Source organism: Chaetodon auriga, chromosome 22, assembly GCF_051107435.1.
Source record: "Chaetodon auriga isolate fChaAug3 chromosome 22, fChaAug3.hap1, whole genome shotgun sequence".
NCBI classification, from domain to species: Eukaryota; Metazoa; Chordata; class Actinopteri; order Chaetodontiformes; family Chaetodontidae; genus Chaetodon; species Chaetodon auriga.
The window spans coordinates 1,218,343-1,240,469 of record NC_135095.1 but is presented as its reverse complement, the minus strand read 5'-3'; the positions used below and the strand labels follow the sequence as shown (position 1 = coordinate 1,240,469).

Sequence of the window (22,127 nt, the reverse complement as noted above, 5' to 3'; positions counted from 1 at the left end):
ATTCAAAAAACCACGTTCATTAATGTGCAGTTACAGCCTACATTCTTCTGGTTTCAGGCTTTCCATCAGTTGTTGGTACCTGGCTGCAGGGATTTGCTCCCATTCAGCCACAAGAGCATTGGTCTTATAAACTGTTAAGCAGTGAGAAAACTGGGGCTCCTTTGTCTCCAAAACACATAGGGTTTCCATTATTCCTGACAACACATTTGTGGAGGAACAGGATTAGCATTGCCAGAAATGCACTGCCAGAAATACACTAATGAGGGAGATCAAGGTTCAACATTCATTTATTCATCATCTACAAGACAGAGTTTCCCAACAAAATGCAACTCACAAAACCAACAACATTATATTTATGGTGGAGTGTGGAGGATGAATTGAGGAGCCTCACAGCCTCAGTAAAGAAACTTCCGTACAGTAAGGTATTACAGTAGTGGATAGTTCTGTATCGCTGAACACACGGCAGCAGCAGGGCAGGCTGTTGCTGATGTGGGTATTGTCTTTTAGAATTCTTAGGACTCTGCACAGGAACCTCACCTGACAGATATCACTGATGCTGGGTAGATTGGTACCAGTGGCCCAACACACAATCCAGACTCTTGTTCTGAAGCTCAGTTTAACTATGGTGTTTCCCAAGGCTCCATATGACACACAGATATAAGCTGATGATGCAATCCAAGAATGCTAGTAGCCTAACTGATCTTGTCTGCCTTACGGAAGTTTAAAAAACTCAGACATTCTCAGACAAGATGTGCTATGAATTCTACCTTCTTTTATTAAAACATCACATTTTGAACATAGACAGAGAGTTCATATTTACAAAACAGCTGCTCTTCTCCCTCACACAGAACTGAACAATTTGCATTCAAAAACAAAGATGACGCCGTCTGGCAGATTTACAAATGCATGAAAGACTACCAGAAATATTCTCTCTTCCACACCGGCAGCTCCTGTAAATACACCTCATCTGGATTTTCATCAGCTGCATGAGAGAAAAAGAACATTAAATTATGGAATTAAAATATAAGTCTTGAGTCACAGACAGAGTAAAAGACACAATCTTTTTGTAAGAATCCCTTTGAGTCCTAACAAGTTTGTATATTAGAGGAGAAATGTGTCACTTTAAAAGTGAAATTAAGAGATGATTTCAAGAGATTTTTCAGCAGCTATTTCTCGATCTCTTTGGCCTGTAGAAATAAGAATAAGTACAGGAATTTGTGCTGATAGAGTGTAGCACTTGAGTCCCTTTTTGACTTGAATTTACAACTTCATCATATTATTATTTTTACCACACCATGCAAGTTGGCTTGAGTTTCATCAATAAAAGACTATGAAAAGATCCTTAAATGTGATGTCTAAGTGGGGTTGGGAATCCTGTGCAATTTCCACTCCACTTAAAAGCGTTCTCTTTTTGTATCTATAACCATTAAACTGGCAAAGACATTACATTGCCATGAGCATGCAGGTTTCACCTCACAGGCTACACACACGCTGCCTTAACCTTCTGATTGGTGGAAGTTGCTGAGACTGAACTACTGAGGAATGAAACAAACACTGCTGCCTCTTCTGATCATTTTGTTTTATTTGCTAGTACTGTATTCACTTCACTGCCTTACCCCCACTCCAACCAAACTTCAGCCCTGACCTGCATATCTGGTCTAGCTGTCATATGCCAGCTGATACAGATGCTGCTCTCACCTCCCTCTCTGGCTTGCTGCAGGAAGTTGAGGAGGACGGTGGCTGCCTGATCCACACTCAGCTTCTCTGTGTTTTGACTACGGGTCTCTGAGGGGGGAAAACACACATTATCTGTTCGCCTCATGAGGCAAAGGTGATTCCAGCTCCAAGACTGTTTTGGGGAGCTTTGAGGGAAACTTTTTTTTTTTTTTTTAATAAAATTTTCCCATAAAATAAAGAAACTTAACTAAATGTGTTTTGAACTACACTAACAATTTTGTTTGTAAAATGAGTTGTACCTAAGTGTAATGTGTCATAGACATCGCCTTCTTTTCGGTCTTCTGAGATGAATCTGCGCCCCTCTAGGAAAAAAAAGAAAAACTTGCATCACCGCTCAGTTTTGTTTTTTTGTTTGTTTTTTTAGAATGCATGTCTACAAACAGATATGAAAGGACTTATGTTTTTAAATCAATACAGTTTGTACGACAGATTGTCTCCTTGAAGTAAGAGCCATATGAAGACCAAAAGTGTTCAATTCTTTAATAAATGGATATTACATTACGAAGTAAATAATAATATCAGTAAATATACACACAATATGTAATTTACTCATGACACTATGAAACATTCCAATATATTTTTCAAACCTACTTCATTCTTTTTATAATAAAAGAGTTATTCCACGATGGCTATGCCCGTTGTTTCTATACTGACATTTTTCATCACAAAGTCACATAATCATAAACTGTCCTAGTTTGTCTTTAATCGACAGTCACGACAAAGACTCGCATTATGAAATACAACTAAATTCAAAATGTTGCATGCATTTATTTAATACTGAACACTTTGTGACTAAATACAGGATCAAAGGATAAATAAGACTACATACGAGTTCCCTTGAGGTACAGCATAGCCTGCGGGGTCCAGTTTCTCCGTTGGAAAGAGCCCTTCAATGAAGAAACAAAGAAACTGCTTATATTATATGGTTCTGCTTAGTAATCCTGCACTTTGTTGGCTAACAATCAGTCGTTTCAGAATTATAGCTCTTTTTTCTCACTTATGCAACGAAAATAGTTAAGTCAAGTTCAGTTCGAGATGGGAATATAAACCAGCTTTACCTTCGGTGCACTCCAGGTCTGTGAGATAAACGACACCAGTAGTAAAAGGGTGAGTACGTAAGTTAATGTGATGGTCCTCACAGCCTGTGGGGATAACAGTGAATGGTAGCAAACGTCTTAGTTCTCTCTCTGTCTCTGTCTCTCTCTTTTTTTTTTTTTTTTAGCACAGTAACATACTTTTTAGAAAAACACTTAATCTAATATGTGTGTAATAATCCCATTATGCGTCGGGTGCGCTCATTAGAAATCATTTCACTAAGCCTTAAATTCATGGAGTAACTTTGCAAGTTAAGTTGACAGCAGCATATTATGAATAGAGCTTTTATTATTATTTTTTTCTTTCTTTCTTTTCTTTTTCTTTTTTTCTTTTTTTTTTTTTTTCCTTTCCAAAAATCGTATTTCTTTTAATACAGTCCAGAAGTTAAGTTTGGAGTGAAACAATTTTACATTGCAATTTAACTATCCCCGGGGTGGGCACAGAGAGGAAAAAAATAAATCACGACCACGTTTCACTACATCACGCACTCGAAATGTTATTTGTGCGCGCAAGAGAAACAATCGTTTCCAAAGTTTAAATAATTCGTGCGCACGAGAAAAGTGCCAATACAACGTTGTTCACATAGGCTACACGGAACTTGATCCAAGTACACTCGCCGTGTGTAAAGACGCACACATCTCATTCAACAACACCGTTAGCAAAATCCCTTGTTAAAAAAAGAGTTACGTATTAACAGCTAAATATTTTATCAAAACTTCTCCAAGACATTCAGTGGCTCTTAGCCTTTGTCTCTGGGTTTGCTCTGTTACGTTCTAAGTTAATCATGTACATGCGTTAACCTTGGATCCTTACTGTAATATTTGTATTGTTTTTTATCTAGCAGTAATATGCCCTCAGGGCAGAAGGGTGCTAAAATATATGATTGTTTGCCAGGTTGCTCGAAACATCGAATTTGAGTCGGTGCACTGTTAGGTGTGCCTCGTTACGCACGGTGGGCACGCTATATTGATAGCCTGTGTGTTCAAGGTGTCTTCATTTTGCTGAAGATTATTACGTTAGTTTGATTTTAGAAACGGTTGGTATATGGTTCCTTTTTATTTAGGGGATAGTTAACGGTCTTGCTGAATGAGTCGTGTGCGTCTTAACGCATGGCGAATACTTGGAATAAGGCGAACCGTTGGTGCGTGTTGATAGCCAACCTATGCATTGAACGGAGTATGTGTTCTTATCTCGTGCGCAGGAATGAAAGAAAACGTGGGAACGAATTCTATCTCCTGTGCACGCAATAACATTTCGAGCGCTCCATGTGGAAAAACGTGGCTACGATATATACTCCTTCCCCTCGATGGACACTCCGAGACTGCATACACAGTTGTCAGGATACAGTCTCTAGAAAATGTGAAACTAAACCGTAAAATGGGAAAAGCTCCGTCAGTCATCCCCCGCCCCCCAACAAACTAAACCCAAACTTTTCCTGCATTGTACTTACTTTCATGGTGTCAGAGATTCCGTCAGCCTGTTGTCCAGTCAAGAGGATCAGAGAGTTGAAGCGTCCGAGTTAATTTCTGGCGATGATCCTTCTCGTTGTATTTATGCACTCTGTGGCGGGGTAGCATCTGTACTCCGCGCTCCTTCATGACGCCAGCAGCAATAGGTCACGCCAGTTTGATGAAACGGAGGCGGTTTGGAGAGCGAATGAATGGAGTCGCCGATCAATTCTGCTCCTTTTATTGAGAGTCGTAGTATAGCCTACTGTAAATATTGCTGAATGAAAACAGCTGCCATAAGCACTTTCAGTTCAGTGTAGTTTTTCCAAATTACTTATGTTGCAGCTGCAGGCCGTTATTGTAAAATGTGGATTGGCTGTACGTTCACTGTCGATACGAGCAGCAATATTTCCCCCTTTGTGGGAATATTAATATGTTTACACCTTGCTCACTAGAGCAGAACTGTAGAGATGGGAGTTGGATTTTATGAATCAAAAGGCCACACTTACAATAATGAATGGATTACATTAATCTCATTAATTGCAGGATGGCTACTGATCACTGAGGCAAGAAGACACCCAGGATTTGGAGAAATACTGAGGTCATGCGTCCAATATCCCCTTGCTTCTCACCTCATTCCATTCCAAAATGACAACTGAGCCAAATCCGTCCACAGAGGAAGACCAAAGTTTGGGTTTAAAACTCCAGAAAAAAGAGTCTGGAGATGCTGTGGTGAACGTTATGCTGCCTATAACATCATCCAGCATGACTGGTTTGGCGTTGGGTCAGTGATGGTCTGGTCAGGAGTGGATCTACTCATGATTGTGTTTGGGACTTTGGATGGGTTTTATTACCTGAAGACTTACCAGAATTATATCCCTAGCAATGTGGAGAGGGACTTAAAACAGCACTTTAACCATTAGTCATGCACATCCAATCCAATCAACATCCAACCCATTACTACTCCCACAGGTCAAAGTTAGCCCACCATAAGGCTCAATTTGGCCCACCCGATATTTCTACTGAAAACAATTTAAAAAATTTTTCAAGAAATCTTAGTAAGATAAGACCAGGGGCGGAGGACTGTGTATTTATGTGAACAAAACTTGGTGTACAGACTCTGTTATCATTGGCAGCCACTGTTCTGCTAATCTGGAATCTCTGATGATCAAGCGCAGGCCTTTTTATCTGCCTGGAGAGTTCACATCCACTGTAATAACTGCAGCTTTTATTCCCCTGGATGCTAATGCTAAACTAGCAATGAAAGAACTGTATGCTGCTATCCACAAACAACAAAATGCACACCCTGATGGAGCTCTTCTTGTTGCTGGAGACTTCAACCACTCCAACCTGGGGACTGTTCTCCCCAAATTTCACCAGAATGTCTCCTGCTCCATCAGAGGAGACAAAACCCTGGACCATGTCTATACAAACATTCCTGAGGCTTACAAAGCCACCCCCCTCCCCCACCTGGGCCAGTCTGATCACCTCTCATTGTTCTCACTCCCCAAGTACAGACCACTCATCAAACCTGTTAAGCCGTCAGTGAGGACTGCTACAGTATGGCCAGAGGGAGTGGACGCCACACTCCAGCACCGGTTCGAACACAGAGATTGGAGTTTGTTCGCTATCCAGGCCACACTGGACTCAGGATCCATTGACTTGGACTCATATGCCTCCTTCGTTCTGGACTACATTAACACATGTGTTGACCACCACAAACAGATAAGAACTTTCCTAAAGGGACTAAAGGAACGTGACGCTACCTTCAGATCTGGCGACGCAGCGCCACCCTGACGCATCTGGAAAACAACACCTACACGAGGATGCTGTTCATTGACTTCAGCTCAGCATTCAACACAGTCATCCCCTCCAAGCTGGTCAACAAACTTAGTGACCTCGGCATCAGCACCTCCCTCTGCAACTGGAACCTGGACTTCCTAACCAACAGACCCCAGTCTGTCAGGTTACACAACCACACCTCCGCCACCCTGACCCTGAACACTGGCATCCCACAGGGCTGCATGCTGAGCCCTCTCCTGTACTCCCTCTTCACCCACGACTGTGTACCTGTGGCTCCAACTCCATCATCAAGTTCGCAGACAACACCACAGTGATAGGCCTGATCACCAGCAACGACGAGTCAGTTCTACAGGGATGAGATTCAGCAGCTGGTGATGTGGTGCGCCGACAACAACCTGACCCTCAACACCAAGAAGACCAAGGAGCTCATCGTGGACTACAGGAAAACCAAAAGCTGCAGTCACACCCCCATTCACATTGACGGGGCTGAGGTTGAACCTGTCTCCAGCTTCAAGTTCCTGGGCGTCCACATCTCAGAGGACCTCTCCTGTACCTCAACTCCTCCACCTTGATAAAGAAAGCTCAACAGCACCTCTACTTCCTGAGGAGTGAGGAAAGTTAACCTGGCTTGTCAGATCCTGGTCAACTTCTACCGCTAAACCGTTGAGAGCATCCTGACCAACTGCATCTCAGTATGGAATGGCAGCTGCACAGTCTCCGAGCGGAAGGCCCTGCAACAGGTGGTAGAAACCGCCCAGTACATCACTGGTGCCCAGCTAACTGCGATCGAGGACCTCCAGCGCAAGCAGCATCAGCAGTGACAGCCCCCAACCCAACCATGGACTGTTTGCCCCCCTGCCATTTGGTAGGAGGTTCAGGAGCCTCTGTTCCTGTACCAGCAGGCACAGGAACAGCTTCTTCCCCAGAGCGGTTACCCTGCTGAACTCTGTCCACCAACAGTCCCCCTTCCAACCCCCACCACCCTACCATTGACAATGACTTTACCACCTCTCTCATATATATATATATATATGATGATTATTATTTGCACTTCTGACGAGATGCTAAATTGCATTTCTTTGTCTCTGTGTTACACTCTGATCATGACAATAAAGTTGAATCTGATCTACAAGTCAGTCACTTAAGGGAATTTGGGATACTAGTACCATTTTATAATATGATATGTTTGATTTTGTCCCATGGCCCACCACTGAACTTCAGTTTTACCCCTCAAAGGTAAAATGCTTGGGCACCCCAACATAGGTCTGAAAAAAGTAACGGTCATTTAGATGGAAAAGGTCTGTAGGCCCACAAATATGTACTGCCTCACATTTTACAGTTTGACAGGATTACAAAGTGTAATCTTAGTTTTGTAGTTTTGGCTTGAGGACGCAGGTTGAAATAAACCAGAAATATGCTTTAAAAGCCAGTGGTGTTTACTTTATATCTGTGACCATTTTCCAAAGCTTACTATACATTTTCAGATTAGGTTTCTTCCTTTCAGGCAACTGGCTGCAGTTCATTTCAGTAAGCTATGAAAATCAACTTGCAGAGAGGTAGACCACATTACTGATATAATCCATGACAATCAACATTGTGTTTTGAAATTGTGTCCTTGTTATGTTTAAGTGCTTTTGTGGGAAACTTCTTGCATCACATAGGGTACTACTTACCATGAAATAAACCGACTTTGATAATAAAAATGACAAAATGTTATTTGTGACAGACTAGCTGAAAGTTGCAAATATCTGCTTGGAAGTCCAAAAACCACTGATATGTTTTGGAAAACAGACACACAGGCCTGGACAAACCAGCGTTTAACACAGCTGAAGTTTGCACAGAGTTCAACTTTGTTGTCAAAGTTTACAAGGCAGAAAACCATCTTAACAATGCTGAACTTCAAAGCAACTGAGAGCTGGACAGTCCAAATCAGCAGAAGCTATCATTGTCTGTTATGAAAGAAATGGTGTGTAGGCAGTTATGAGACAGGAGACAATGACACAAATAAGTTTCTTGAATAAACTGTGAGGACTTACAGTATTTTTTGGTTCATGACTGAGCTACCTAGCTTGCTACTGACAGAAAACAAGCTAGTGGCGAGCTTGTGGTAGATTAACACCAGCATATTCCTGGGTGGCTCATGTGTCAGCAAATAGCCAGATAAAGCAGTGGCTAGCCTTGTCAGTACAAACTACACCTTCACCATCCATGTGTCATTGTGAATGAGGTGTTGCCATTTTCTGGTGTGACCAGACTTTTATAGTTGTAGTAATAAGAACAGTAACAAATACAAGTATGGTCCCATAGCACCTCACTTTACATGAAGTGAAGCACTGATCTTTTTGGAAAATAATTTATATTGAAGTACTCATTCGCCAACCATAAACAGAAATTACAAGGAACAAAGAGAAAATATTACAATAGCCACACTTGGTATTGAAATAGCTTCAACACAAAAAGAAACAAAGTGTCACAGAATAAGTGCAAAGAGACAAAATGTTGGACTTCAAAGCTTTCATCCAAATTAAGTTAAAGCACAGGCACAGAAATGTGACAATATGGCAAGCTGTCGGTCCGCTTCTCATCCTTGCGGAGGGTCGGTAGTTTTGTCTGTTTGTTCCACAGAGGGAGACAGTCATGTAAACAGAGCTGATGGTGCTTTGACGGAGTCTTCCATCCTCCATTTTCATGCCAGATGCACTCAACAGTGAGGGGACTAATAGAATGTGAAATAATTATTGTAGTGACGTTAGTAACTCCACCCTTTAACAGACTGGTGGTGCAACGCTCTGCTGAATCTTTGATTGGTCGTGCTGACCAGTGAAATTACAGTCAGAGAGCAGTCTTTGTCTGCTGGAGGGGGAAGGAATCTGAATGTATAACTTTAAAATCAGCCCGATAGGACATTGTGTTGCTTATAAAAGCCACTGTGCTCAAACAGCCGTCTCTGGGTAGAAAAAGTCTCTGTTATACCATGGTGTTGCTCTCGCCCACTTTGTCGACATACTGAAAGAAAAGAAAGAAACTGTGTTAAGTGTTATCTGGTTGATTTTCAGCTTTTTTCATTCATGATTGACACAGACATGTCAGCTGTCAATGAGATGTGAAGTGTTAGTGTAAATTAAACCGATGCCTGGACTGCACCATTTGCCCGCTATGCTGAAGCATTTTAAAATGGAGAGCATGCGTGACTCAAGGCGACACACCACAGGTGAACAGGACAAACAAACAAGAGGAATTACTTCCTCTTACTTTTGGTTGTTTTGTAATTATCATTTAGAAATTAAGACAGGACTTCATTGAAAAATGGTAAATTGGTGCATTGAAATCGTTCTGTCACTTGTATCAGAGTGCAGATTTGTGTTTTAAAATTTTCCATTTTGACACTGGGCATCTCAATTTTCATATCTAACAGAACTACAAACAAAACCTTTAATGACTGTGCCTTCAAATTAAGGGCCTGGTCACACTTATGATTGATTTTTTCAGAGTGAAGCCAATTCATTTGAAAGGAAAAGCAGTGATCAATGGATTCACCGGCAGAGGTGAAGCGACGATGCACAGGGCTTTCTTGGTGAACCACACTGCACTGTTGACCAATTACAAACCATCCTGACAGTTCTGACCTTCAAGGAATGGGACTCCGAAGAGTCAAAAATGGGAGACTCTGGAGGGACCGCTATAACCTTCAAGGTAAGGCTATGGCAGTGACAGAGGTAGCCAAGCTAGCACTACTGTTCCTCAAACCCACAGCCGCTGTTGTGGGTTGAAGATCACATGTGGCAGCTAGGGCTCAGGAGGTAGAGCACGTTGTCCACTTATCAGAAGGTTGGTAGTTTGATCCCTGTCTTTTCCAATCTGCATGTCCAAGTGTCCTTGGGCAAGACACTGAACCCCAAGATGTGAGTGTGAGTGAGTGTGTGTGTATGTGGAATGTGTTGTAAAGCACTTCGAGTGGTTGGTAGAATAAAAAAAGCACTATAAAAATGCAGACCATTTACCATTTAGTCAATTTGCTGTTGACATTTGTCAGTGACTGAGCTGTGTCTTCTTCATTATCTTCCTTCAGCCATACATTCTGAAGTTCTGAGTTAATAGAGATAAGTCTTTTGTGTTGTGTTGTGTGATAGATCCACATAGTGGTTGTAGCGGTCTCTTAAGAGCCTCTCATAACAGTGGAAGCTGTCATATCTTTTCATTTAACAAGATAAGTCAAAGTGAAGTCAAACCCCTCTTTGCTCCTCTATGTTAGCTTTGTTGCATCATCCACTTTAATATATAGCAACTCCGCAATGCCAGAGGATAAACTGCTTCACAAATATACAAGACTTACTGTCAATTGTGAGACAAGAATTCATACTGTAAGACTAGAACTATTATGACTTGAATCTTGAAAAAAGTATTTTAGATGTTTGCCTGGTTAGCTACTGTACCAAGCTATCTTGCTCGCTAACAGGCAGTTAGCGAGCATTAGTGTGATAAGATATTGTGACAGTTTATCAGTGGTATGTTATGACGAACTAGCATATTAGCAGTTACCTTGCCAGCTACAGTAGATCACTGGCCCTGCAAGTAGTCACTGTGTAATCCACTACCTATACCTAGCACTATTTACACTACACTACACTACTATTTACACAAACATTCCAATTTTCCATGTACAAATTTGCAAAATATATAAATAAATAAATAACCTTGAACGTGAAGTTTAAGGAATAGTGTGTTATTTTATAGTTGAAAAAATATTATGATGTCTCAAAACTGACTAATTGACAAATCACCATATTTACCAGTAGTGTGTGCCTTCAAAGCCAATTAAACAATTTACAATTAAGATAAAAAAATGTCCAGCTCCCTAAACAAAATATACAAAACATACTTTCCCTTCTATCATGAGATACTTGTTTTTCTGAATATTATTAATTGTATTTTAAATATGTTAGCATGCAAGGGAAAATCGGCAGTGACTGACCACAATTGCTGACTGTCCTCAGAGCCTTACGAAGGCTTTAATAAAAAACAAAGAAAGAATGACATTCACCTCAAAACAAAGCTTCCCTGACAACAGCATGGTAGGAGCATGTTCATTAACCACAAAGGTAACCATGTGTCTGCTAACTTGTAGTTCTTAATTCAACAGTAACAGTGCCCACTGGAGACGTAACACACTGTAAAGCTGGAGCCCACATGACCCTGACTTCATTTCATCTTTGAAACTGCCTATTCGTTGTTAAAATTCTACAACATTCTTGCCATGCACACCTAGATTTTGAGTGATTTGAGCTCATCTATGTTTATAGGCAGCCTCCAAGTGAACTGCTAAACCTGGCAAACCTGAAAGCATGGTTTTATTAAACCGGCTGTGATGTGCAGGAGGAATTTGATCCCAGCAGTTTGGATAATTTGTTGTGGTTTTGGTGTTTTAACAGGGTGATTAATCAATAAGAAAAAGCAACATGCTCATGTAAACAAAGTAGAACTGCAGGGTTGCTGCAGGGCAGGGTAAGACTTACTGCACTGATGAAGGGCAAGTTCAGGATTGAGCCAAGGACAGGTATTCTTCTGATAAAGCCTACTACAACAGGGAAGAAACCCCTTGATGTGATGAGAGTGAAAGTGAGAGCAAGGGAGGGGAGGAGACAAAGACACAGAGAGAGTGAAGCTAGTCAGTCCTAATACAGATAACTGCAAAGAACGAAGAAATATCACAGACAAATAATAAACTGTAAACAAATACAATCACAAGTGATTAGCTGTTAACATTAAAAAGGTCTCATTAAATAAAAATGCCTTCTTTGTTGTTAACCTTATGTTCAGGATGTTCTCCTCTCAAAAGCCATACGTACAAGTCAAACTGGATGTCAAACATGACTTCAAGTCTTAAGCCATGCTGGCAGCAGTGTTGGACGAGCTACTTGGAAAGTGTAATGAGGTAAGCTGCCAGTTGTTCTATATCTGCAGCAACATGGCAAACGTAGTTTACATCAAAGCTGCTTTTTTTTTTGGACATTGAACCAACAAGTCATTACTCTCTCAGTGATCAATAAAACTATCAGTCATGTTTGTGTGTGTGTGTGTGTGTGTGTGTGTGTGCATGTGCACCTGTGCTTGCATGAGTATGAAGAATTTAGACTTGGACACATTTACAGGACAAACTGTTAACTCAAAATGGAATAACTTAATTTAAAATAGAATAGAAAAGGATTCAAAATCCTGAGTCCATTGGAATCAGTTCCTCTCATTCCTCACCCTCTGCCATATTTCCATCAGGTAAACTCAAGAAACAGTGATGCACCACCACGCAGCTGAGAAATGTGGTTAAAATAGTAATGCCGTGATTTAAAGTGCCACTACTGCCCAACTCTGGCTAGCTGTCCCTAGTTGCTGTTGGCAATATGGCCCTATGATAACATGACATTATTTCACAGGGTTTCTCTGGAATAATGATAATCTTGACAACATGACAAAATAAATCTCTTCAATCAGGTGCTGCTGCTTTAGGTGGTCAAATAGGTTTGTCTAGACCTCAAAATGGGACAAGCCTTGTGGATTCATGTGGAAACAAGATGGCAATGTGTCACATTTGTTTTCAGGGACCTTTAGGTGCACCAGCATTGTCAGTCTGCTCTCTCTGTTTCTCGCCTCGTGCCCCCGCTGTTTCCTCTTACCTGAACAAGAGGAAAAAGCCGTAGATCTCCAGCACAACTCCAATGATGGGCCAACCAATCAGCACCACAAGCACACCTCCCAGGAAGAAACTGGTGGCCTTCATCTTGTGCTTCTGGAAGAAGAAGCGGAATGTCCTCTCCAGCCCGATGACAAAGGCAAGTCCAGCAACAAATAGGATCTACAGCCAAAAAAAAAAAAAAAGAAAAAAAAAAGGGAGCGGTCCAATTATTGTTTCTTTAAATTACAGGATCGCAGATACCTTTTCTGCTCGGTTTCACTATTGTGTTTTGCATTATATTTAGAGTGAAATATTCACATTTTGCTAGTTTCCATTTTATGTCAGACATTATGTACAAAAGGTATATATCCAGTGGATCAGCAGGGTTGTGCAGAGTTGCAGTGCAACAGCTACATGTATTGCTAAAATAATCTTACAGTATTGTACAAGTGAAAATAAATGAATAAGGGGTGTTTATACAAGAGAGATGACCAATACAAAGTTTAGCTCTAATCTCTTATGAAAGTAGAAAAAGATTGCTCGATACAATGTTCAGCATCTTACTGATACAGAACTTCAATAAAAATGTTTTTTTAAGCATTTTTTTCCTCACCAGGCATAAGTTAGCTTAACTTAGTTTCAGGACAGTCATTTAACTTCCTAATATTAGCATTAAAATAAGGATAACTTATTGTGATAATAAATGAATGAATCACCAAATGAAAATAAGGGCGAAATGAGAGGGAAAATGTATCAAAATAACACTGAGTGGAAAAACGATTTCCCTTTAGATAAACTTCAGATGAGGAACCACAGCTCTTGTTCTGCTGCTGGTGCAGGGAGGCTCCAGAAAAGATTCAAGGAAATGACCCTTAGATAGATGAGTCCTTTCAATAAGTAATGTCTGCTCACAGACCAAGATCTGTACTTGGTATAAAGTGACACCCAAAGGCAGGTATTGGTACTGACTCAGACTAAAATAGTAACATCGGGGCAACCCTATCCGACACTACAGAGGGCTCATGCTGGTGGTTTTAATGCACAACAAACATTTTGTGACAGCAGTTTCTAGTGTGCTGAGTCTGTCTTCAACTGACTTGATTTGCTCATCATTTGTCAAAAGCAGTGGGTGGATCCCCAATTATGCCAAATTTTCTAGTTTGTGTGTTATATGATACTTCTTATGTTAGATATGTTAATAATATATTGCATGAAAACATTGCATATATTTTAGAACATGTAAGACTGAAACACATTTTCACACCTGAATTTGAACTAAAATGCATGTCAGTGTCAGCACCAGATAATATGGAAGTAAGTTTCTCTGAATAAGTTTCACATCTTTGTTTCTCAGGATCCCAGATAACATCAGTTCAATGAAACAGAAACACTCACATTTCCAATAGCCAGGAGTGCTTTGTCAAAGAACAGGATCATCCCGAAGAAAAGGAAAAACACGCCAAAGCCTGTTAATCCCATACCAATCTCTGCAGGACACACACACACACACACACACACACACACAGAGAGAGAGAGAGAGAGAACAGAAATCTTAAATTATTCCATCTGAGTTCCTCATTTAGCTCTTATGATAATATTTAGAACTGGATACCCTGAGTTGAAATTTGGCATCAATTTAATGCCACCTTAAATGTTCTTGTATGTAATTGACTATGAACTCTGGAGCACACGTTGAAATCAAAATCAAAGTGAGATTTGCATTGTTTTGTGAGTGGTCATGTAAAACAAAACGTCAAGACAGAGAGAGGTGCTTTGGAGGCAGACAAGTGATGTTTAACTGTTTTACCATGTGTTTCGCGGGCAAGGCCACTCTGTTTTTCATCTGGATAAATTGTTGATAATATAGGACAGTAGTTTTGTCCTGCATGCCATACTTGTTAATGAATATATTCAAATTCCACGTAATGGGTTCGGTCTTTTCCATTTAAAGTACCCTTATCAGTAACCCATCAATACATTATTAAGTACACAAATACATCAATATCTCTCAGAAGAACCACAGTGAAACTGAGTCATTTCACTGGAGCGTCTATCAGAGCTCCGTTGTTCACTCTCTATTTTAAGGCAAATCACAGATTTTGAAACACGGAGATATAACATGAATGTATATTGCTTTCAAGTCAAGCGCTTGTTTGCAGCTACACAACTGTGATAATGGTAAACTTAGTTGTTATCTATTTGGGCCATAGTTTCCTGTACTAGCACTAATGGCTAATTGCTAGTTAGCCAACTGCTGCAGATGAAGCCGGTGTAATAAAGAGAGCAGAAACCTAAGAAGAAGGGAAGAAGGAGGGTCTTACTTTGGGAGTCCGTTAGCGAAATCATTTTGATGCCGAATAAACGGGTGAAGATAAAACAAAAAATACACAGAGGTAGCTAATCAAGCACTCCTCTAGGAATAATCTGGATGACAGCTGCCACTGCAGCAACAGCCACGTCTTCCGGAAACACACCTTCTCGCGATGTCATCTTCCGGAACATCGCCGTGTCGCATTCAACGTGACAATTTTATCATCGTTCCTTAGAGTTGCGAAGCGGGAGGAGCTATTTCGGACGCCCCTGGTTAAAAAAGTTAAAGTTACAGTCATGTCACAGAAATATTTGTATCCTATTAGATCCGTCTTTTGGCTTTTGTAGTTTGCAGACCATGTTAGACAGCTGCGGCTGAAGAAATAGTGTAAGTGTTCTTGTAGCATCCCCGACGAGCCTGAAGTTGGCATCCGATTCACAGCTTCTGATTGGAATTTTCCGGTCCACCTTAAAAGTGTCATAACGCCTGTAGATGGCGGTATTCAGTCGTTTTCCTAATTCATGAACTGAGAGTATGAAACAGTGTAAGACGATGAAAGGAGAATCAACCCTAGATTGCAACGGTATTTAATTCATCTAAAAACCAAGGATTTTATTTATTTTAATTCTAGATCTACTCTCTAATATGTGTAACTCACAGTAAAATGTAAATGATATATATGTCTTTTTCTGATCTACATCACATTAGACCTGTTCCTGATATAAAACCACAAGACTCATACTACTCAAATCTGGACTAGATTATTAAACAGAGCCTAAACATTCATAAAAACACAGTCTCTGGTTTGTGAAACCTTTATTCTATTTGTGAAAATGCAAAAAAGGCGCATTTCACCACTTTTTTCTCATCTAGACCACATTAGACCAGGTCCAGGTCTACAACCACTACACTTAGTTGGGGTTGCATCACTTATCTGTACAATTTAGCAAGAGTAAATCATCTCTACAGATAATGTAACGATAATATGAGAACATGTTTAAGCATCCAGCAGCAGTAGACAATAACTCTAGCCTTTGATTTCAGGGGTGTTACAGTGTTTTTTCTGTTTGCTCATGCTTCTTCATTTGATATCTGATTACAGGTGCCTTGGTTTTGGCTGCATGAGATCACAGGCTTCCAGACTACTTACTATCTTCTTTAAGTTAACAGTGTACTAAATATTTTGAAGAATAAAACTTTTTTGGACAATCTATAATAATGATAGTCACAATATGTGTCAACAATGTTATAATGAACCCTGCGACACCATGGCATTTCAAAGCAATTTATCAAAACAATATATTTTTACCATTAATAAATGCGCACAATCTTCAAGGCTACATAGACTTTTTTTGCTTGATATATTCATTTTGAACGTGTAAACAAAATTATTAATATAATAACAATAATAATAATGATAAAATAAAGATAAAGTAGAATAAGAAAAAAAAACCCTGATTAGTAGGCCTATAGGTAGCCTAATATTTATCTGTCTGTAATAGAGCCTGGCTTTGAAATATACAGATCTCTCTTACTCTATAGGCATATTCTAGACCTGGACCTGGTCTAATGTGGTCTAGATGAGAAAAAAGTGGTGAAATGCGCCTTTTTTGCATTTTCACAAATAGAATAAAGGTTTCACAAATCAGAGACTGTGTTTTTATGAATGTATAGACCCTGTAGATTAATTCAGTCCAAATTTGAGGAGTCTAAGTGTAGTGGTTGTAGACCTGGACCTGGTCTAATGTGGTCTGGATGAGAAAAAAGTGGTGAAATGCGCCTTTTTTGCATTTTCACAAATAGAATAAAGGTTTCACAAACCAGAGACTGTGTTTTTATGAATGTTTAGGCTCTGTTTAATAATCTAGTCCAGATTTGAGTAGTATGAGTCTTGTGGTTTTATATCAGGAACAGGTCTAATGTGATGTAGATCAGAAAAAGACATAGAAATATATCATTTACATTTTACTGTGAGTTACACATATTAGAGAGTAGATCTAGAATTAAAATAAATAAAATCTTGGTTTTTAGATGAATTAAATACCGTTGCAATCTAGGGTTGATTCTCCTTTCATCGTCCTACAATGTTTCATACTCTCAGTTCATGAATTAGGAAAACAACTGAATACCGCCATCTACAGGCGTTATGACACTTTTAAGGTGGACCGGAAAATTCCAATCAGAAGCTGTGAATCGGATGCCAACTTCAGCCTCGTGCATCCCCGGGTGAATAATGGTCTGGCTCTCTGGCTGATGGTTCAAAGGTGCTTTAATAATCATTTGATTGTTCCACAACTTTTCCTTGCATACCATGAACACACCTTGAACACACAGTAAGAGCTGGTGAGAAAGCAAAATAAAACAAAATATTTTAATTACACATAACAATGAAATGTAGGCGGCACGGTGGCGCAGCAGGTAGTTCACGTGCCTCACAGCAAGAAGTTCGCTGGTTCGATCCCCGGATCTGTGTGAAGTTTGCATGTTCTTCCCGTGCATGCGTGGGTTCTCTCCGGGCACTCCCACAGACCAAAAACATGCTTAACTGGTTAACTGGTGACTCTAAATTGTCCATAGGTGTGAGTGTGAGTGTGAATGGTTGTTCGTCTGTCTATATTGCCCTACAATCGGCTGGCGACCGGCTCAGGGTGTACCCCGCCCCTCGCCCATTGCCAGCTGGGATAGGCTCTAGCCCCCCGCAACCCCAAAAGGGATACGCGGGTATAGAAGATGAATGAATGAATGAATAACAATGAAATGTCTTCTTAAAATCCCTTTTTATCTGTTTTAACCTAAATCACTACTGACAATCTCTCTATGCTTTAATGTCCTATACATTTTTACCTCAACATATTTATTCACATTTTAACAAATGCTAACTTTAAATGCAGGAAACAGGATTGCTATGCATGAATTACTACTTCTTCGTAATTCTTCTTTCATATCAAATCCATTTCTGTCACTGGAAATTACATATTTCTTAAACAGAAGCATTTCATATAGACAAAACCCTTTATAAAGCCATGTCATGCTAACAACAGGGCTAATATGGCGATATACTAGTTTAACTCGCACATTTCTCAGACTCTGCAAAACTACTAAAGGACGCATAATGAAGTGACTCAAAATGCACACAATATGAAATAAAACATAGAAAAACCTTGTGCCCTTGTCAGCCAGGTGCTATATTGGACAGAAATATTACTTTTAACTTTGTCTTGTCATATGTAGTTAGATTTCGAAATAAAAGCACCGACCTTGTAAAATGAAATGAATTAAAACACTCCAAAAACAACATGTTATTTGGGTCATTTACACTCCCACCAAATTATGAGTGTTTTACAGAACAATATGGGACACAAATAATTTCTCAAAAAATTACCTCTTACTCAAGGAATTACTTCATATCATTAGTCTATTTATCAACCTGTATCAGAATGTCTGAACGTAAGACTCTTAAAACCAAAAAGGATATGACTGTAGAATGCTGAGAGTTCTTAGCCAGTCTCTTGGAGCAGAATCAGCTTCTGAACTGGAGATTCAACAATGGATGGCTTGCTAGTGTAGCGGTGTTGTACTCTCTCTTGTTGCGTTGTGTAACTTATAGAACGAAGACCATCACTGTTGGCAACTCGCCATTTATTTCGGACCTCTGGCAGAAAGATCGACATACAGTCAGCCTGGGTTTCCTCTCACACACATACACGTCTATAAAATGTAAAATAAAAAGAAAGTGCAGGTTAGCTACACGTGTAACACTAGCCAATTTGTGAACACGAAAAAAGAGAAAAACACTGTCAACTTTTTATGAAAAAAGGATGTGCTCAACCTTACAGGAGCTATATGTTTATATAAGACAACTTAAATCACCCCTTAAAATTAAAGTAATTAATATGACACATGCCAGAGCTCATAACTCGTGCACCTTTCCAGGAAGGCAGCAAGGTCCGACTGCTGCTGCCCCCCAGGATGCACAACCCTAATCCACAGGGGTGCTGTATTTAATTGCCATGGGACAAATAAGTTTCTCCGTGTTGTGTGATGAGTTTTTATGGCAAGTGGAATCTCACCACATAGTAACTCCATTACACTAGGATGCTGTCCCTCCTTTCCAATCTTCTGGGGCCTCATTTATCAACTATGCATGTGTTGTCTTGCTTAAATTTATAATAAGCAAACGAGGTATGATAGTTGGTCTTAGATATTTACTTATCAGCTTTGCACATAAAACAGTCCAGTGCTACCTGCATGGTCATGTACAACTCCCAACCGGCGGGGCTGCGTTTGCTCCTCACTACTGTGGCATGCTGGGTAATGCAGTTCTTATCTTAGAATACTCATAACATCACAATGCGTACACACAGAAGTGTGCATAATGTGTGCGTACGAACATTCCCACGCAAAGTATGGGATTTATCAACTTGTGCTTGTGCATAGAAAAATGCATAAATGTAAGAACGATTCTTACCATGCATATGCACAAAACCTGGTAGTAGAACAATGAAACTACAAATAGAATGCACTAGTGTTGTCACGATACCAACATTTTGGTATCGATACCGGTACCAAAATGTATTTCGATACTTTTCGATACTTTCGATACTTTTCCAAATAAAAAGAAAACACAATAAACGTCACTGCACCTGTCCTGTTTCAATAGATGTGCGAAGTGATTTCCTCTGAGATAGATAACCTAAAAAAATATTTTCATTAGATACAGCCTGTCTTAAGTAGGACCAATGTCTTTAAATTGTATGTTACTATGCTGTAGTCTTTATAACATATTAAATGGCTACATGTGTATGTAAAAGTTTGTTACTTCATAAAGATCATGCATGTGTGCATTTACAGCTGTGGAAAAAAAAATGAAGGGACCACTTCAAATTTATCATAAATCAGCATCTACATGTATGGCAAAAAGTTTAAAAATCACTGTGAGAATATCAATATAATATAATAAAACAATATAAATAGGCTATTTAAACCAGAGAAAGTGGTAGCTAATAGCAATGCAGCTTTAATTTTTTTCCAGAGCTACTTTTGTGGAGAGTGAAGGGGGCTGGTGTTGCTTGCTTTTAGCACTGGATGTGGCTTTTTTCACGGGTATATAAGTTATTACTTGTCGTTCTCTGAACTCCTTGTGGAGGTCTGGGTGCTTGTCCTTAAGGTGTTTTGCCAAGTTGGAAGTGTTTCCACCCTTGGCCAGACATGTTTTCAAACACCGTTTGCACAGTGGTGCTTCGGTGTTCATTGCTTCGCCGTGCTCATTTGTTTTGAACCCGACGTAAGTCCATATGGCACTTCGCGCACCTGGTTTATTAACGAGCTGCGGCGTGGTGAAGGTTGCAGCAGCTGCCATTCTCTCCCTGCTCCTATCTCTCTCTCTTTCTCTCCTTAATCTCTCTCTGTCTTCAGACTCCTGCTCCGTTTGCAGCTTCACGCTGCTCACTTGGTCGCTCGCTCACTCGCCGGATCGCTCGCCTCGGCTCAAATTACAATGCGGTGACGTCACGCGGCAACATAAAAAAAGAAAAAAAAAAGGTACCGGTCCCATCTAAGCGCAGTATAGTACCGTTTTAAATGCCTCAGTACCCCGGTACCAATTTAGTACCGGTATACCGAACAAGCCTAGAACGCACTAAGAGTCACAGTGTTCAGCAATCTCAAACATCACACATGTTCCCTGTTTCCTCTAATCAATAAAATATTTCAATTAGTAATTAGTAGACACTGTGAATATTGGTGTAACATATGGTGGCCCTGAAGTGCAAAACACAACGGCAAAAGAGAAAATACAACGGCAAATCACAAAACACAACGGCAAAAGAGAAAACACAACGGCAAATCACAAAACACAACGGCAAATCACAAAACACAACGGCAAAAGAGAAAACACAACGGCAAAAGAGAAAACACAATGGCAAAAGAGAAAACACAACGACATTAACCAAAACGGAAAAGGTAGGCACCCTCGGTGGACAAGAATCGTCGCTGATTGGACGAAAGAACTGTCTGTCGGTGTTGTCTCTCCAGTTCAAAGGACGGACCAGTTGTTTCGTCCAATCAGCGACGATTCTTGTCCCCTGAGGGTACCTACCTTTTCCGTTTTGGTTAATGTCGTTGTGTTTTCTCTTTTGCCGGTGTGTTTTGTGATTTGCCGTTGTGTTTTCTCTTTTGCCGTTGTGTTTTGTGATTTGCCGTTGTGTTTTGTGATTTGCCGTTGTGTTTTCTCTTTTGCCGTTGTGTTTTGTGATTTGCCGTTGTGTTTTCTCTTTTGCCGTTGTGTTTTGTGATTTGCCATTGTGTTTTCTCTTTTGCCGTTGTGTTTTCTGATTTGCCGTTGTATTTTCTGATTTGCGGTTGTGTTTTCTCTTTTGCCGTTGTGTTTTCTGATTTGCGGTTGTGTTTTCTCTTTTGCCGTTGTGTTTTCTCTTTTGCCGTTGTGTTTTCTGATTTGCTGTCGTGTTTTCTCTTTTGCCGTTGTGTTTTCTCTTTTGCTGTCGTGTTTTCTCTTTTGCCGTTGTGTTTTCTCTTTTGCCGTTGCGTTTTCTGATTTGCCGTTGTGATTTGCACCTCAGGGCCACCGTAGTAACAGGTTATAAAAGACAACTGTGATAGGACAACCTGAAAAGAAAACTTGAAATGCAAGTGCCACGGCCTATCTTGCACTATTGGAAGATTTGCAGAACTGTAGGGAATGCATTTTCAAAGAGCGTGCTGATCTATTCAGTGAGAGCACAGAGTGGCTTGTCAGCAGATACCGCTTCCAAAAAAATGTTCTTATGGATCTATGCCGTGATTTGCAACCGATGTTGGAGTGTGAGACAAAACGCACCAAAGCCATCCCGGTGCACAAACAGCTCCTGTTTACCCTGGGATTTTTGGCCACCAGAACTTTTCAGCAGGAGATTGGAGAAATATGTGGCATTTTGCAGCCAACACGGAGCAGAATTATGCCGGCAGTGTTGAAAGCAATCATTTCTCTGGCCCCAACTTCCATCCAGTTCCCATACAGACCTCACCAAGAAGCCGAAATTAAACAAACATTCCCAAACATAATTGGAGC

The 22,127-nt window shown here is 40.2% G+C and overlaps 2 protein-coding genes across 3 annotated transcripts; both read right to left on the bottom strand.

The window, feature by feature from the left end:
• Positions 1 to 270: 270 nt before the first annotated feature.
• spx (spexin hormone) lies at positions 271 to 4,358 on the bottom strand. Its single transcript, XM_076722889.1, has 6 exons — positions 4,283 to 4,358; positions 2,796 to 2,879; positions 2,567 to 2,624; positions 1,977 to 2,039; positions 1,699 to 1,785; positions 271 to 982 (listed from the first exon to the last, which is right to left on the bottom strand). The coding sequence occupies exons 1-6, from the start codon at positions 4,286 to 4,288 to the stop codon at positions 915 to 917; spliced, it is 366 nt and encodes a 121-aa protein (XP_076579004.1). The 5' UTR covers positions 4,289 to 4,358; the 3' UTR covers positions 271 to 914.
• A 3,145-nt stretch (positions 4,359 to 7,503) lies between these two features.
• golt1ba (golgi transport 1Ba) lies at positions 7,504 to 15,238 on the bottom strand. Of its 2 annotated transcripts, XM_076722887.1 has the most exons (6): positions 15,072 to 15,210; positions 14,146 to 14,237; positions 12,752 to 12,930; positions 11,597 to 11,678; positions 11,056 to 11,090; positions 8,961 to 9,089 (listed from the first exon to the last, which is right to left on the bottom strand). In XM_076722887.1, exons 1-5 carry the CDS (start codon positions 15,094 to 15,096, stop codon positions 11,082 to 11,084), a joined length of 387 nt encoding a protein of 128 aa, XP_076579002.1. In that variant the 5' UTR covers positions 15,097 to 15,210; the 3' UTR covers positions 8,961 to 9,089; positions 11,056 to 11,081. The 2 variants fall into 2 exon arrangements, with proteins under 2 accessions (XP_076579003.1, XP_076579002.1); XM_076722888.1 differs by lacking the exon at positions 11,056 to 11,090 and having other exon boundaries at positions 7,504 to 9,089; positions 15,072 to 15,238.
• Between the last annotated feature and the right edge of the window lie 6,889 nt (positions 15,239 to 22,127).

Coding starts and splice junctions, on each gene's coding strand:
- spx (XM_076722889.1), bottom strand. Junction 2,040..2,566: donor GCTGTACCTCAAGGGAACTC/GTATGTAGTCTT, acceptor TTTTTTTCCTAG/AGGGGCGCAGATTCATCTCA. Junction 983..1,698: donor GCAGCAAGCCAGAGAGGGAG/GTGAGAGCAGCA, acceptor TCTCTCATGCAG/CTGATGAAAATCCAGATGAG.
- golt1ba (XM_076722888.1), bottom strand. CDS start 15,096: ATGATTTCGCTAACGGACTCCCAAA. Junction 12,931..14,145: donor CACTCCTGGCTATTGGAAAT/GTGAGTGTTTCT, acceptor TTTTGGCTGTAG/ATCCTATTTGTTGCTGGACT. Junction 9,090..11,596: donor ACTTGCCCTTCATCAGTGCA/GTAAGTCTTACC, acceptor CTTTTCTTTCAG/TATGTCGACAAAGTGGGCGA.